At 43.0% G+C, this 17257-nt stretch overlaps 1 protein-coding gene across 2 annotated transcripts in view; it reads left to right on the top strand.

Annotated features, from left to right (window-relative positions):
• The window catches only part of zfpm2b (zinc finger protein, FOG family member 2b), a 56203-nt gene extending 39382 nt beyond the window's left edge, over positions 1–16821 (top strand). Inside the window, exons 6-8 of one of the 2 annotated variants that reach the window (XM_026288426.1) lie at positions 2546–2752; positions 4397–4621; positions 13359–16821. In XM_026288426.1, the coding sequence (XP_026144211.1) occupies positions 2546–2752; positions 4397–4621; positions 13359–15676 (2750 nt within the window). In that variant the 3' untranslated portion in view covers positions 15677–16821. The remainder of the gene's footprint in view (positions 1–2545; positions 2753–4396; positions 4622–13358) is intronic. The other variant, XM_026288428.1, reaches the window with a different exon arrangement.
• The last annotated feature ends 436 nt before the right edge of the window (positions 16822–17257 follow it).

Below are 17257 nucleotides of genomic sequence, written 5' to 3'. Positions count from 1 at the left end.
ATTGTCTTCAGTACAGTGTGATCGTGCCAAAATAAACCCTGGTCAGACAGATTGCTCTGTTTCTCTGCCAGAAGACACAAGAACAGGCTGGGCAGAGGCTAAACGACACTTTTATTTTGCTTTATCTATGCTTAAGGATTGTTGCACACTGCAATTTTTATGTTACTTGTCCTTTATAAACATGCACTATGGTAACTGTAGTCCTAACAAAATACCAGTAACAACAGTTAATAAAACTGGCGACGTGCTTCTGTCATTGTCTTATTAAAAAAGTACCTAAACTGTACTATTGTGGCTGTTATGATATTAATTAATTATTATGAATAATGCTGTACTGATGCAAAACCAATGGACATCTGTTCCTTATGTCAGACCCACAATACCAAAAGCCCTGTCAATTAGCATTCGTCCGCGGGAGGCAGGACAGCACGTCACAGGTCACGTTTTCTCCTTCGGCATGCTGTCAGGGAGCACTCACACATGTTTGAAAGGTAGCATTGAGTGTACTTCATCCTCATTGTCCAACTCTCCAATTAGTTCTTGTCCTAATTCCAGCATTTAGTGCTGGCATATCATGTCTCTTCTTGTTATCTTGCGTTCCAGACTTTTGTAAATAGTCATATTTAAAACTTTAATCCCCTGAATGGAAGATGACGCGCTGACAGAAAGTCCGTCATTTAGACAGATAAATGTAATCTCAGTCACAAAGCACTCCTCTTCTTTTTAACTGGCTAATGAGTTTGTTCGACGGACTCCAGTGGAATGTTTCATCCAAAGCCTTCAATTTGATAATGCTGTACTTTTATCCGAGATGTCTATTATTTTTAGCGGCAGCGTCTTCGGTAATAGCTACACTTGTCCCTCACTTGTTTGTTGCTGCTTCAAAGCAATGCATTCGTGTGGAGGACCGCGTGCTGTATACGGGTTCAAAAAGTAATATGTTTCTATTTACCACTATGCTCATTTCTGTGTATTTAGTTGAAAATGGATAAAAGTAGAAGCTTACTACTGCTGTTTCTGAAAAACAAGCTTGTGAGGTCTTGCATTGATACCGCACTGCCAGAAAAAAAAATATATATATATATATTTGCAACAATAAAAATTTAATTTGCGAATTTTATGACAAGTAAAAGGCACTGGTTATGATTTTTTGTTAGGCATAAACAAAATAAGTCTCTTTGGATAAAAGCCTGTCAAATCCAAGTGGAAATGTTCAAAATCTGTATTAATTTTGTGACACAATTGTACACTAAAACTGTGAACCTTTAAAGCAGGGGTCTGCTTATGTGGTCTTTTTATAAAAATACATTTTATACGTATTATACATTTAATTAAAGGGTCCTGCTAGCACTTTAATTTATCCCCCTTTACTCAAACTGCACAAAAAGTGGTTCAATAATGTTGAATGTCACAGGGACTAATTATTGCAAATGCAGATCTTACTGTGTTCTGGTTAAACATTTTTTGTAATTTTTTATTTATGCTAAGGTTTGCATATGGTGGTGTTCTTAATCTTTACAATATATACTATTCCTAAAATAAGAAATATCCCAATATATTGGCTTGCTTACAGTATCGCAGTGTATCGCAACATATCGCATTGCAACTCCTGTATCGAATCACCAGATTCTAGGCAATACACAATATACAGATAGTATACAGAAGTCAATGGTGTCCAAACAAAACGAAAAAAAAAAAAAGTTCTTCAGTCCTTCCTCAAAATCTTTTCCTCGTTTAGTCTACAAGGGACCTCAGATAGCATAAATAACTTTCTTTAAATGGTTAAAGTGGTCATGAACTGCCTACGTGTTTTTTGTTTTGTTTTTTGGAACCTTTATCTGAGGTCCACTTATAATTTTATCAAAAAAAAAAAAAAAGAAAGAAAAAAGCCTAATTTAAAAGTAATATTCTATTTTCGGACCTGTTTTAACCCTCCTCATCAGAGTGATCTGTTTAAATAGGCCTGGAGGATTGTAGACTCGGAAGTAAAAGCACACTTCTATGATTGGTTGATATGTTATGTTAGTTGTGTATGTCAGTCAGTCTCTGTCCTTCACAGATGGACGCTGCTGTGATTTAGGTTAAAACTGCATAAACACTCATATCAAATGATCTGTTTAACAGACAAAGACGGCAAACACAATTGCACTGCATAGAGTCATGTTGTCTTCAGAGCCATCTTTATCATTTGGTTCCTGCGTAGACTTGGGCGTTCGCCTCTCTCGTAAAAACTACACGCACAAATTGGTGTGCGGAGCGAAGGAGACAATGATGTTGATTTTCTTCTGAGGAGGTGGTGCTTATCCACATTATTACATCATAGAGTGGCACATTCCACACACAGCTGTGATCCGGCAGATATCAAAACTTTGTCATTAGTATAAAAACAGCTTCTGTTGAAGGCATGAGTTTTTGAATCTTACAGTATGTATTTTTACAGTACAATGACATCTTATATGTCAAAGGATCAAGGGAATTTTGGTTTCCTCAGTTCATGACCACTTCAAAATACTCTGTTAAATACAAACTTTGCTTTTTCTCACAGGAGGACATGTGTGGTGTTCCACAACTAAAAACATCATGGAAGGAGATGAACTTGCAGCCTGTGTGGTGGATTTGCACTCGCATCTTCAAACACCAGCCCAAACTCCCTACGGTCAAGGGATGTACTCGGCCCGACAGCTGGAAGGCATCCAACTCCTTCCTCAGCAAGCAGCCATGGCGTCCATTCTGCCCGGCGCTATCATCAACAGTGAGTGCTGCATTATCAGGCCTCTGCCACAGTGGATAGACTGATTAATGTACTTGGTTAAAAATGGAAATCCATGTCGAAGAGTCATCACAGTTCTGATGTGCATGTTTGCCATGGATAAGAGAATTACCAAGGGTCGAGGCTGACCTTCAGTTTTGCAAGAATTAGATATTTGCCCTCTTCCATTCTCTAATCATAGTTAACAAGAATTTGATGCAAACAACAGTGCATTTGCTTTGATGGGGTCTATAGGGTTGAGTTATGTGGTAAATCCCTTTACTTCATAATCAAAATTACAGCTACAATGCCCTCCATAAGTATTGGAACAGTAAAGACAAAATTGTTCTGTTTGCTGTGGAGTCAAGAAATCTGTAAATATGATTAAAAGATGAAAATGATACAAAACTACAGAATTTCACATTTCTACACAAAGATGTTTTACCAGCTAAGAAGATCAGCACTTTAAGAGTTTCATCTCCCTATCTGATGTGAGCATAAGTATTGAGACAGTTGCCTCACAGGTCTTTCTAAGTGTTCAGCTGTGTCCTGTTGATGAGTTGATGGACCGATGAGACAAAGATTAACCTTTATCTAAGTGATTGGAGAGCAAACGTCTGGAGAAAAAAAAGTGAACTGCAAATGATCTTAAGCATACAACCTCATCTGTGAAGCTTGGTGGATGTTGTGTCATGGCATGGGCATGCATGGCTGTCTCTAGAACAGTACCTCTGAATTTTAATGATGACAATGTATGATGGCAGTAGCAGAATGAATTTGGAAGGGTACAAAATCATCTTGGCTACTGATATTCAAGAAAATGCCACCAAACTCATTAGAAATCACTTCATATTGGATCAGGACAATAACCCAAAACACCCTGCCAGTTCAGTCAAGGACTTTATCAGGGCAAAGAAATGTAAAGTCCAACTGAACATTAATTTCACCAGCTGAAAGGAGGACTAAATACAAAAACTCCCCAAAACAAGCAACAGATGGAATTGGCTGCATTAAAGGCTGGAGAAAAGCATTTCCAAGCATAAGACCAAGAGTCTGGTGATGTCTATGGGTTGCAGACTCACTGCTCTCATTGCAAGCAAGGGATCTGCCTAAAAATTAGTTTTAATATTTTACATCTGCATTAAATTCAACTATTCCAATACTTACCTCACATCAAATAGTGGGATAAACTCTAAAAGTGCTGTCCTTTTTATTTGGTAAAACATGTATGCGATGACAGATCTAATAATAAAATGAGACATTCTGTAGTTTTGTTGCATATTCATCTTTTAATCATATATGCAAATATCTTGACTTCACAGCAGAGAAAGCAATTTTGTCTTTACTGTTCCAATACTTATGGGGGGCACTGTATATTGTTTGCCAGCATCCATCCGGGATTGATGCGCTCTTGAGCCTAAAATTTTCTTTTACTTTTATTTTATAGTATTTGTTATATTATATGATTAATGCTATATGTTATGAATTGATGAAAAGCATTTAAACCTGGACAAATATGTAAAGTTTTCTACTGTCTCAGATTTCTTGACCCCAGTGTATTTAACTTCCGCAATTTTAGATGTTGGTTTTTCGAAAGCTTTAGATGATACAATATGGATATGCTTATGTCCATTTCTGTCTTTGTAGAAGACATCTTCCCCTGCAAGGCTTGTGGCATCTGGTTTCGGAGTGAAAGAAACCTCCAGGCCCACCTTATGTATTACTGCAGTGGGCGACAAAGGGACCCTGGGATGGTGGCAGAGAAAAACGCTAATATCAGCCATCAAATGCTCCGCAATTGCACATACCCCCAATGCAATATGAGCTTTGCTGGCTCGCATGCCTTGGAAATGCACTTATCCACACATAACAGTGAGTAAACATTGTTTTTCAGATAACCATTTGTCACAAATAAGAAATACACACTTATTTAACTAGTCTGGTCAGGGTGGTTTGGTCCTGGAGTGCTGCTGTCCTGCAGAGTAGCCTGAAGGCATTGATTAGCTTGTTCAGGTGTGTTTGATTAGGGTTGGAGCTAAACTCTACAGGACTGTGGCACTCCAGGACCAATGTTGCCTATCCCTGGTCTAGTTTAATTTCCAGGAATACTTCACTTTCTGTGTTCTGTTCCATCTCATGCACAGCTGCGTAAATACAGCTTTCAAAGTATACTCAAATGTAGATGAGCATGCATGGACAAGTTTGATACATGCACAGTACCACTTAATAGACTCTCAACATTCATCTCGCCCATGCACTGTTGTGCATTTACAATCCCCTGACACTTTGGATGATTAAAATTGCATTACACAAACAGAGTGTGGAACATGGATGGACAAGTATACTTTGTGCTTTAGGGGTGTCCAAACCTATTTCTGGATGGCCATTGTCCTGCAGAGTTTAGCTCCAACCCTAATTTAACACCGCAGCTAATCAAGGTCTTCAGACGCAATAAAAACTACCAGGCAAGTTTGTTGGAGCTGTTTGGAGTTAAACTCTGCAGAACATTGGCTAGGAGCAGGATTGGACACCCCTGGTCTGATTGATGTTTTTAGATGAGTTTTGGGCAAGTGTTTCATGGTCAGGCTGCAAGACCAGCAAAACCAGCTTAGGCTGGTTTGAAGTGTTTTTTGGTAGTTCAGTAGAGAGAGTGTTGGGATGTTTATTGTAGCAGCACGGACTGTAGAGTGAGTGACACCAGTCATGTTATGTTGTCTTGCAGCTGATAGTGCTGACCGGTTTGTTGTGTTTAATAAAGTTAAGTGTACGCAACTATATTGGCGTTAACCGTCCATTCTATTTATATAATAGAATAGAATGAAACATGGTGGCAGCGGTGCTGTGAGAAAAGTAAAAGCACAGAGATTAGACACAACGAAAGTCACAGGCTGAGTATGGAAGAACGAGCGGGGAGTTCACGAGCAGCGCGGATGGAGAACGCGTTGGGACTTAGACCGCCACAGGCACTTTGCCTGGACTCATCTAATCTAGCAAAATCATGGAGATTGTGGAAAGAAGAGTTCACGCTGTATATGGATCTTACTCTCGCGGACGCTGACGAAGCCGTGAAACTGAAAGTTTTCAGTTATATCATCGGGGACACTGGAAGAGAGTTGTGTGAGACCCTGATACCCACCTCGTCACCAGATCGCACAGTAAGCAGATTAATAAATGCACTAGATGACCACTGCAATCCAAAAGTGAACGAGACAGTTGAAAGGTACCGTTTTTTTGTCAGAAATCAGGGCTCTGATGAGAATATCGACAAATATGTAACAGACTTAAGAATGCTCGCTAGCACGTGCAATTTCGGTCAGATCAAAGACTCTCTGATCCGCGATAGGATTGTGTGCGGCATTTCCAGCTCTGTTTTGAGAGAGAGACTGTTAAGGGAGCAAGATTTGACTTTGGAAAAATGTGTGCAAATCTGCAGGGCAACCCAGCTGTCGCGGGAAAACAACAGAACGATTGAAGGACGAGTGACAGAGGAAGTACATGCTGTAAAACATGCTGTGAGAAAAGAGAAACACACGAGCACCGTGAACTGCAAATTTTGCGGGAAAACGCATGAAAGAAACAAACTGAAATGTCCTGCATATGGAAAAAAGTGCAAAAAGTGTGAAAAAGATAATCATTTTGCCACAATGTGCAGAACAAAAATGCAGAAAGAAAAAACAGTGCATACAATTACTGAGTCAGATGAGGACAGTTATGAAGACATCTTGTGCGTAACAGCAGAGACAGTAAACACTGTGACGAAGGAGAAACAGAGACCGCCCTCAAAACTCTTTGCTGCCATGCTCCTGGGACAAGAACAGATAAAGTTTCAGTTAGATTGTGGAGCTAGCTGTAACATTATACCTGTCAACCTGTTAAATCCAGCCACACCAATAGAAAAAACTGAGCAAGTGCTGGTGATGTACAATAAAAGCACATTACAACCAATAGGGAAATGCAAAGTTAAACTGAGAAATCCCAGAAACAAGAAATTGTACCGATTAGAATTTATGGTTGTAGATGAGGGGTCTGCAGTGCCACTACTGGGCAGCAGAGCAGTACAAGCCATGAATCTGGTAAAAGTGCAATATGAAAACATCATGGCTGTGGATAGCATTGTCACTAAAGAGACTGGGAAACAGGAAATGTGGAACATGCATGATATCAGAAATGAATATGCTGATGTGTTCCAGGGAGATGGATGTCTGGAGGGTGTGTATAAGATAGAAGCAGATCCTACAGTAACACCTGTGAAACTACCAAAGAGGAGGGTCCCTGTGGCAATGATGGCGCCACTTAAAGCAGAGCTGAGTGATCTTCAACAAAGAGGTATCATCACACCAGTTGACTGTAGCACAGAGTGGATCAGCAGTCTTGTTATTGTTAAAAAGCCATCTGGAAAACTTAGAATATGCATAGATCCAAGACCACTTAACAGAGCTCTGAAAAGATGCCACTTTCCACTGCCGACAATAGACGAAATACTGCCAGATTTGTCAAGGGCAAAAGTCTTCACAGTATGTGATGTCAAAAATGGATTTTGGCATGTGACCCTGAATGATGAATCAAGCTACATGACAACATTTGCAACACCTTACGGCAGATACAGATGGCTGAGGATGCCAATGGGAATCAGCCCAGCACCAGAGGTGTTTCAAAGAAAACTCAACCAAGCTCTGGAAGGATTGCGAGGTATTTATGTCATAGCTGATGACATTCTCATCACAGGAGAGGGTGAGACATTAGAACAAGCAAACCAAGACCATGACAACAAACTGAGACGACTGTTGAACAGATGCAGAGAAAAGAATATTAAACTGAATGCAGAGAAGTTTCAACTGCGAAAGAGTGAGGTTCCATACATTGGACATTTGCTTACTGCAGACGGGCTCAGAGTGGATCCTGAAAAGGCACGAGCGGTCAGAGACATGCCACGTCCAGTAGATGTCAAGGGTGTCCAGAGGCTCCTGGGCATGGTAAACTATCTCTCAAAATTCTGTGATCACCTGTCAGATGGCTGTGAGATACTGAGGCAGCTAACACATAAGGACAGTATTTGGGAATGGTCAGATGCTCATGAGGAAGCATTTGCACGGCTCAAAGATGTTATCACCAAAGCTCCAATTCTCAAATATTACAACCCAGATGAGCCACTGACACTTCAGTGCGATGCGTCAGAGACTGGGTTAGGGGCTGCTCTACTTCAAGAGGGGGCACCAGTTGCTTATGGAAGCCGGGCATTGACTCAGACAGAGAGAGGGTATGCCCAGATAGAAAAAGAATGTCTGGCCATCGTTTTTGGTATGGAAAAATTCCATCAGTATACGTATGGGCGCAAAGTAACTGTACACTCAGACCATAAGCCACTGGAAAACATAGTAAGAAAACCCTTGTTGAACACCCCAAAACGCCTGCAAAGGATGTTACTGCGACTACAGCGTTATGACATTGAAGTTAAGTACATCCCAGGGAAGGACATGTTGCTAGCTGACACACTGAGCCGCTCATACTTACCTGAACATGCATCAGAGAGTTCAGTAGAAGTGGAGATTGAAAGTATAAACATGGTCCAGCATGTCAACATAGCAGAAGAAAGACTCCAGGCCGTCAGAGAGGAAACAAGTAAGGACAGAAAGCTACAGACTCTGATCAGATACATCCAAGAAGGTTGGCCATTGAACAAAAAGGACTTGCCCAGTGACATTGCACATTACTACTCTTTTCAAGAGGAACTCAGTTCACAGAGTGGAATTGTCTTTAGAGGGGAGAGAGTAGTAATCCCCGATGCACTCAGAAGTGATATTGTCAAGCGCATTCACTCCTCACATCTGGGCATTGAGGGATGCCTAAGAAGGGCAAGGGAATGTGTTTATTGGCTCGGGATGAATGATCAGATAAAGACATTCATAGAAAAATGTGACATCTGCAGATCTATGGATGTAAAACAGCAGAAGGAGACTCTGTGGTCTCACGAACTACCAAGTAACCCATGGTCTAAGGTAGGAACAGATATATTCACTTTAGACAATAGAAACTACCTGATCACTGTTGATTACCTCTCTAACTTTTGGGAACTGGACTACTTACCTGACACAAGATCCACCACTATTATCCGTAAGCTGAAATCCCACTTCGCAAGACACGGTATCCCAGACATGGTTATCTCGGATAACGGCCCACAATACGTGTCAGAAGATTTTAAAAGGTTCAGTAGACAGTGGGAGTTTAAACACAAGACATCTTCCCCGGCCTACCCACAAAGCAATGGGATGGCAGAATCAGCTGTAAAGACTGCAAAACGGCTGTTGAAAAAAGCAAAAGCTGATGGAAAGGATCCATACATCGCCATGCTTGATCACAGAAACACACCATCGCAAGGGATCAAAGCAAGCCCAGCACAGCGATTGTTCAGTAGGAGAACCAGAACTCTAATGCCTATGCATGACAACCTGCTACAACCAAAGATAATACACACCCGACAAGGACTGATTGAAAACAGGAACCGTCAGGCTGCATGTTATAACAGACATGCAAAAGATCTTGATCCGCTTAAACAAGGAGACAGAGTCCGTGTGCAACCTGAGGAGCATAACAAAACATGGAGAAAAGCGACAGTAATGAAATCTGTGGACTGCAGGTCTTATGACGTCCAGCTCGACTCAGGAAACATTTTGAGGAGAAATCGCAGACACCTCAGAAAGGACAAAGCCACAGAAGTAGAAAAAACAAAGACTTGTCAACCCGCAGAGGTGAACAGGGACTGTGTGACAGGCTCAAAACTTAGCACAGACAGTCCAGGGGTGACTATTACAAAGTCTGGAAGAAAAGTGATTAGACCTTACTACCTTAAAGATTATGTACAGTAATCTACTAACGCTTATCTCTATATCCAGGGGATTTAGTATGTGTTTGCTTACAGTTACAGCTTGTATTAATATGTGAGAGAGAAGAGGAAAAAAAAAAAAAAATGAGAAAAGAGGATAAAGATAGCACTTTATTTTGGTATAAGACTTTTATTAATGTAAGGGAATATGTAGAAAAAAAAAAAAAAAAAAACATTGCAATTTCAGTAGGATAATGCAAAGACAATGTTAAGACATTAGAAATTTTATGTTGTGTAATTTTCATAATACAAAAGTTATAAGAATGTATATATGTTCTAAATTGCATTCCTTGAAGTTGTTCAAAACAGATTGTCTTTCAAGTTGTAAGTGTCACACACCTGGACTCATTTAGCTTGTTTTTGCCCGTGACCCAGTTTCTGTCTTCCGTGTTTAGTTTGATTAGTTCCCAGGTGTCTATTATCTTCCTCATGTGTTCCATGTCCCTGTTAATTTAATGATTCCATCCACCTGTGTTTCCCCTATTATCTGTTGTTCATAAGCCGTGTCCCTTCAGTTCTGTTTTGTCGGGTCTTCTCACTTGTGCTCACTAGCTACTCACTTGTGATCACTAGCTACTTACGTGTGTCTACCTCTGTGCTCCATGTTGGATATCCCCTGTGTTGGATATATTAAAAACCTTATTCCGTTTACCCTCGACTCCGTATTCCTTCAGGCAGCGAAAAACCGTGACAGAAGACCCGACCTAAAGGAGAAAATAGAAAACTGCGTGTTCTTCCCTCCGTTTTGCTTTTGTTTTTTCACAGTCTTTTCGTTTCTTAGTGTCTATGGATCCCCTCTATCGTCCCGAATTCCTCATCCTCCTGCTGAAGCAGGAAGGACGTTCTCTCGAGGACCATACCAGACAGTTTTCCTTATTAGCTAATGCCACCAGCTACCCGGACGGCGCGCTCTGCACCTTCTACAACACCAGCCTGAACTCCAAATGCAGAGCGTTGTCGTCCGAAGATGGTCCTCGAGAGGATTTCGCCGCATACGTGGAGTGGACTCTGGCGAGAAATGGGTCACCTCTCACCGTCTGCCCCATAGAGGACCTCGCCAGCCCCACTCCCGACCCAGAGACCAGCCAGCCACCATCACGCCGCACGGAGCCAGAGCCCACCGCAGCCGCAGAGCCCGAGCCATCCACTGTCAGGGAACAGGATCTCGAGAGCACGACTGACCAGGTGTGTGAGCCGGCAACACCGTGCATCGTGGGAGTCCTCGTGGAGATCGAGGGCGTGGAGGAAAGCCCTGCCCACACTCCTGCGACTGAGGGTGAGCTGTATACAGTCTCTGAAGGTCATAAGGAGCAAGCTCTGGATCTGATGGACTGGTCTATGGAGGTAATCCCTAATTTTCCTGTTTCCCCGCTGGTTCCGTCCAGCCCTGATTCCCCTGTATACCCTCTCAGTCTCCCACTCCTACCTCCTCCAGTCATTTCCTCTGCTCCATTTCCGCTGGTTCCGCCCAGCCCTGAGTTTTCTGTTTCTCCGCTGGTTACGCCCAGCCCTGAGTTTTCTGTTTCTCCGCTGGTTACGCCCAGCCCTGAGTTTTCTGTTTCTCCGCTGGTTACGCCCAGCCCTGAGTTTTCTGTTTCTCCGCTGGTTCCGCCCAGCCCTGAGTTTCCTGTATCTCCGCTGGTTCCGCCCAGCTCTGAATCTTCTGTGTCTCCGCTGGTTCCGCCCAGCTCTGAATCTTCTGTGTCTCCGCTGGTTCCGCCCAGCTCTGAATTTTCTGTGTCTCCGCTGGTTCCGCCCAGCCATGATTTTTCTGTTTCACCGCTGGTTCCGCCCAGCCCTGAATCTTCTGTGTCTCCTGTATTCCCTCCCAGCCTCCCTCTCCCGCCTCCTCCCAAACCTGCTGGTCCCTCTACTCCTCTTTCGCTGGTTCCGTCCAGTCCTGATCCTCCTGTCCTTCCTCCCATCCTTCTCCTCTCTCCTCCTCCTAGACCAGCCAGTTCCTCGTCATCCCTGCTGGTGCCAGTCAGTTCCGCAGCTCACCCTCAGTCCGCGCCATCGTGGCGCGGTGGTTCGCCGCTGGACTGCCAGTCTCCAGCTCCGCCTTGGCGTGTTAAGGCCCTGTCTCCGCCTCCAGCCTCCGAGCCCTGGACTCCTCCTCGGTCCTTCGACCCAGCGGCTCCGCCTTGGCTCTTAGCTCCCTCGTCTCCACCGTGGCCTGTCATCCCACCTGCTCCACCGGGCTCCCTCGTCCCTCCGGCTCCACCTTGGTCAGTCGTCGACCATCCGCCGCCTCGGGACTCCACTCCTCTGGTTCCACCTCGTCACTCCATCCCTCCGGCTCTGTCAGGCTCCTCCTTCCCTCCGGTTCCACCTCCATCCTCGGTAGCTCCGGCTCCACAGTGGTCTGCCAGGACCCTGCCTCCGCCTTGGTCGCCTGAGCCTTCTGCTCCACCTAGGCCCTCCGGAACCTCGACGTCCCCCTGGCTCTGCGGCTGTGCTGCTCCATCTTGGGCTCCTCACCCATCGGTGCAGTCTCCGCCTGTCGGCCCCCTGGTGTCGTCGACCCTTCCTTCACCATGGCTCCTCCCGCCGTCGACTCCACCTTGGATCTCCGTCCTGGCTGGTCTCTGGTGGACCATCTGGCTCCTCCTGCTCCTGTCTCCTCCCTGGCTCCTTCCTCCGTCGTCTCCTCCCTGGCTCCTCCTTCTGTGGTCCCTGTCTGCTGGCCCCCTCCTGGGAGTCCGTCCTCCACCGGAACCTCCTCCCAGGTTCCCACCCATGCCTCCCTCTGTTGTTTCTACGGTGCGAGGACGCACCTACCGGGAGGGGGGAGTACTGTCACACACCTGGACTCATTTAGCTTGTTTTTGCCCGTGACCCAGTTTCTGTCTTCCGTGTTTAGTTTGATTAGTTCCCAGGTGTCTATTATCTTCCTCATGTGTTCCATGTCCCTGTTAATTTAATGATTCCATCCACCTGTGTTTCCCCTATTATCTGTTGTTCATAAGCCGTGTCCCTTCAGTTCTGTTTTGTCGGGTCTTCTCACTTGTGCTCACTAGCTACTCACTTGTGATCACTAGCTACTTACGTGTGTCTACCTCTGTGCTCCATGTTGGATATCCCCTGTGTTGGATATATTAAAAACCTTATTCCGTTTACCCTCGACTCCGTATTCCTTCAGGCAGCGAAAAACCGTGACAGTAAGATAACTAGAAAAAAAAAAAAGAGAAAGGATGTTGGGATGTTTATTGTAGCAGCACGGACTGTAGAGTGAGTGACACCAGTCATGTTATGTTGTCTTGCAGCTGATAGTGCTGACCGGTTTGTTGTGTTTAATAAAGTTAAGTGTACGCAACTATATTGGCGTTAACCGTCCATTCTATTTATATAATAGAATAGAATGAAACAGAGAGGACAGGGAATTATGGGTATAGTGCAGGAGTGTCCAAACATGTTCCTGGAGGGCTGAGGTCTTGCATAGTTTAGCTCCAACCTTAATTAAACACACCTTAACCAGCTAAACAAGGTCTTCAGACTAGAAACTTTCAGGTAAGCAATTTGGAGCTGATTGGAAATAAAATCTGCAAGATGGTTGACCTCCAAGAACAGGATTGTGCACCCCTGGTACAGACGATTAGGAAACTGGATTTAAACTAAAGTTATCTGCACAAGCACCATGACTCAACATATAGGAGCCTTGGTTAGACTCAACTTTGTATTGTAGTGTTGCTCATTAACACCATTTCTGTTTTCTTTTTGTTTATCAAGGTCTCAAGTCAGATGAGATAACCACTGGAAGCAATTTGAAATGCACAATTTGTGACTACACTGCAGAAACCCTTATGGTACTCCAGCACCACATCCTTTCCCATCTGTCCCAGAACGGCCTGAGATGTGGTCACTGCCATTTCACATTCCAAACCCCCAGAGAACTGGTCAAACACCAGGAGCTACATGGACATAGCTGTACGGTCAACAAACTTGAAGACAAAGCTGATAACTCTCCTAGCAGCATTAGAGGTAGTCCTCAACAAGTCAGAGCTAATGCAAACATGAAAGACCTTCAGGAAAGCACAATACAATGTGATAGAAGTCAAATGTCAGAGCTGGAAAGCACAGAAAGTAGCCAGACATCCACTAAGGGTGAGGGAAACTCAGTAAACAAGGTCAGTGTTTCATTCTCCAGAGTAAAGTCAGAACCTTCCAGTCCCCGTTTAGCCTCTTCACCCATTCAACACCACCTGACTCCTGCATTTCCCTTACCCCCCTTCATACCACATGTCCCATTCTCACAGGATATTACAGTGGGCCCGCAAGCATCTGAGATACTGGCCAAAATGTCGGAGTTGGTCCATCGCCGGTTACGTCACGGGGGACATTCTTACCCTCCAGTCATGTACAGCACACTTGTGCCAAAAGGAGCAACGTGCTTTGAATGCAATATCACCTTCAATAACCTTGATAATTATTTGGTGCACAAGAAGCACTACTGCAACAGTCGTTGGCAAAACACACACAAGCCACATGACTTCCCTGGACTTCTGGATAAACCAGCAGGCACCGTAAGCCCGAAAACTGGAGCTAGTTTAGCTGTTATGCTAAATACCGGCCATCCATCTGAAGTGAAAGGGCATGAGCCTAACCCTTGCAATCCCATCGCAGGTGGAAAAGTGACAGATGAACTGTCGGTGCAAGTTAAAAAAGCGTCAACTCCATCTGGTGCACAGGAGAGACCAAATGGTACACAGCTGGATTTACAAAGCCAGAAAATGCCACCCACCGAAACTGACCCCAACCACACAACATGCGACGCCTGCAAGATCACCTTTACTCGACATGAGACCTACATGGTGCACAAGCAGTATTACTGTGCCACTCGGCATGATCCTCAATTAAAACGTACAAACAATAAAGGAGCAGCCAATCAGAAGACAGTACGTCCTCGTAAAAGAAGAAAGGCATATGAGCTGGCCACTCCTGAACAAGAACAAATGCCTCCTTTGGGTATGCCATCATTTCTTGGTATGCCCACTTTAGGAGGTCCATACATGTCAAAAGACACACTGGATAGCTTCAGGGACCATCAGAGGTACAACATGATCCAGGGGTTAGTGCCCAAATATCCAGAGGCTTCATTGACAGTTTCAAAATCAGCTCTTGTGTCAAAATGTAATATAATCTCTAAGGAAGAAGGTGATGCACCTATAGATCTCAGTAAAAAATGCATGCCACAGTTTGACAACACTTCAGTTTCCTCTAAAGGACTTATGGATTATCATGAGTGTGTTGTGTGCAAGATAAGCTTTAACAAAGTTGAGGACTATCTCAAGCACAAACAGAACTTCTGCCCAGGTACTATTTTGCAAAACACTTCCGCTGAGAAAAAAAGCAACAAAAAGGAAGGTCCTAGAAATACTAGCACCCTTTTAGAGAGTGCACTCTTTGAGCTCTCAGCTCCGCCTGGAAAGATTGAGCATCCAAATGCAATTCCTGACATCCAAGCTTTCAGTGAGGAACAACCAAACCCGATAAAAGATGACATGAGGAGTGTGTTTCAGCCCTCTGGTGGTTACCCAGGTCCTGCTAAGAAAATGAAACCCGATGAACAAATCTGGCCTTACTATGAAATCAAAGCCACTGATTATGCTACAGGGATGATGGTCTCACAAAGTGAACGGAGGCAGAGTCCAAATGAGGGCAGTGAGGGGGAAAAAGACCAGCCGATGCCTGATGGTAGCCATCTTAGCACAGATGACCCAGACAATCAGAGCAAGTCTTCATCCTCAAAGGACAATCTTGACCTTGAGGACAAGATGGAAGATGCTGGAATTAAACAACATGGTTCCCCTACATCGGAGAGCCATGCAGACAGTCCCATCAACTGTAAGGAAAGCTCAACTCTGGTGCCATCTTTAAAGACAGAGGAAGTCTCAACAAGCTTCAAAAGAGTGTTGAATGGGTCCATTGCCACCGCAAGTAATGTAAAGTACTGCCGTCCTTGTGACATCCAGTTCAACAACCTCTCAAACTTTATAACACACAAAAAGTTCTACTGCTCATCACACACAGCAGAGCATGTGAAATAGTGGACCTGGACCCTGTCTTAAATCTAGTCCACAGTACTATAATTGTTAGAGCTGTTAACCAGCATCACATCTTGAATTCACATGGCCCGGGACATTATAATGATGGGCCCAAGCCCCTAGAACATGTAAGAAATGTAAAGGCACCAGGACAACTTAGGAAGCTGTCCCCCTTGATGATGGCCCTGCTGTTTTTGATAACTAAAAGTGAACATTTGCCCCTTCTTCTTTAAAGAGGACATATTCCATTTTTCACAAGCACCAGTTTCTCCCCTTGTAGTCAACAACGTAAGACATTTTTACAATTCCATGCTGGTGTACTCAGCAGCAGGAGGACAATCAAATCAGAAGATTTATCCTACAGTCATTTATTAGAAACTTTTAAAATATTTGTTGGGAATACTGTGTGTTGATATTTTTGTGTGTGTGTTTTTTATGTATTCATTTATTTAATAATAGTTGCAGCTCTAAAAAGAAAATGCAGATCTTTGATGAAAAACAGGTTTGTGAAAGTTATATTCTTTTACAATTACAGAAAGACGCCACATGAATGGTAGAGACTGTTTAAAAAGAAAAATCTACAGATAGTGGAGTAACCTCTGACTGACTAATGTGTTAACATATCCTTAAATATGGCAATCAAGTTTTCTGGATTAATAATTGTTAATACCTGTAGAGTCTAGTTTGTCCTTGATGTTTCTTTATGCTTCCATATGTTTTTTCCTGTCAATGCAGAACTCTTCTTAAAAAGTAACCTGTATGTGTGTTTGTTGATTCATTATCTCTTTTTTAAATATTTGGCTTCTAATGCAATACTTTTTAAAAGATCAAACATTATTTAAAGCAGTATTATGAAAGGGTAACTTTTTTTACTTGGACCAAGAAATCATCTGTGTGAATTGTTTACTAAAGTCTTGCTGGAGAAGGGTTTACACTCGGTATGGATGACTCGTTATAATATTTCCTACCGAAAAAAAAGAAAAAAAAAAAAGAATAATAATAATAATAATTTCTCAAAAAAAAAAAAAAAAGAAGACAGACATTTTTTTTTTTTTGTCAAAATGTGTTGCTATGCATGTACCTGTATGGAATGAAATTCCAGAAATGTGGGAAATGTTATTTTATGTGACATAAAAATTAAAATTCAAATCTCAGGACAGCAGTGTCAATGAATTTGCTATGTATCATCTTTTTTTTTTCATTAATGCACATATAGTTCACAATATCTATAGAACAGCAGGAGTGTGAATGGCTAAATGTACAAGCATTAGCACCACCTTATGCTAGTTTAATAGAAATTGCCATTTTCAATCCATACTGCAATCAAATATTCCTGTTTAAAAGCCACCTGTTTTCTGTACAGAAAGTCTTTTATATGCTTTGAATGAGGTTGCCAGGTCTGCGTAACAAAATCAGCCAAATTGGTACTCAAAACTAATCCATTCTGGGGAGGATTGGCTATCAAAACTAATTAAAAATCACTCTAAAATCACCTTCAGGGGAGTCAAAGTCTTCTTCCAGGCAGTCTAAAAACAACAACACCCCGCCACAGTATAAAAAAAAGCCATTTCTCAGTGAAACTTG

The sequence above is a fragment of the Carassius auratus genome, chromosome 19 (genome assembly GCF_003368295.1).
Source record: "Carassius auratus strain Wakin chromosome 19, ASM336829v1, whole genome shotgun sequence".
Classification (NCBI taxonomy): Eukaryota; Metazoa; Chordata; class Actinopteri; order Cypriniformes; family Cyprinidae; genus Carassius; species Carassius auratus.
The sequence above is the reverse complement of the archived record's forward strand: the minus strand, read 5'-3'. Positions and strand labels throughout refer to the sequence as shown.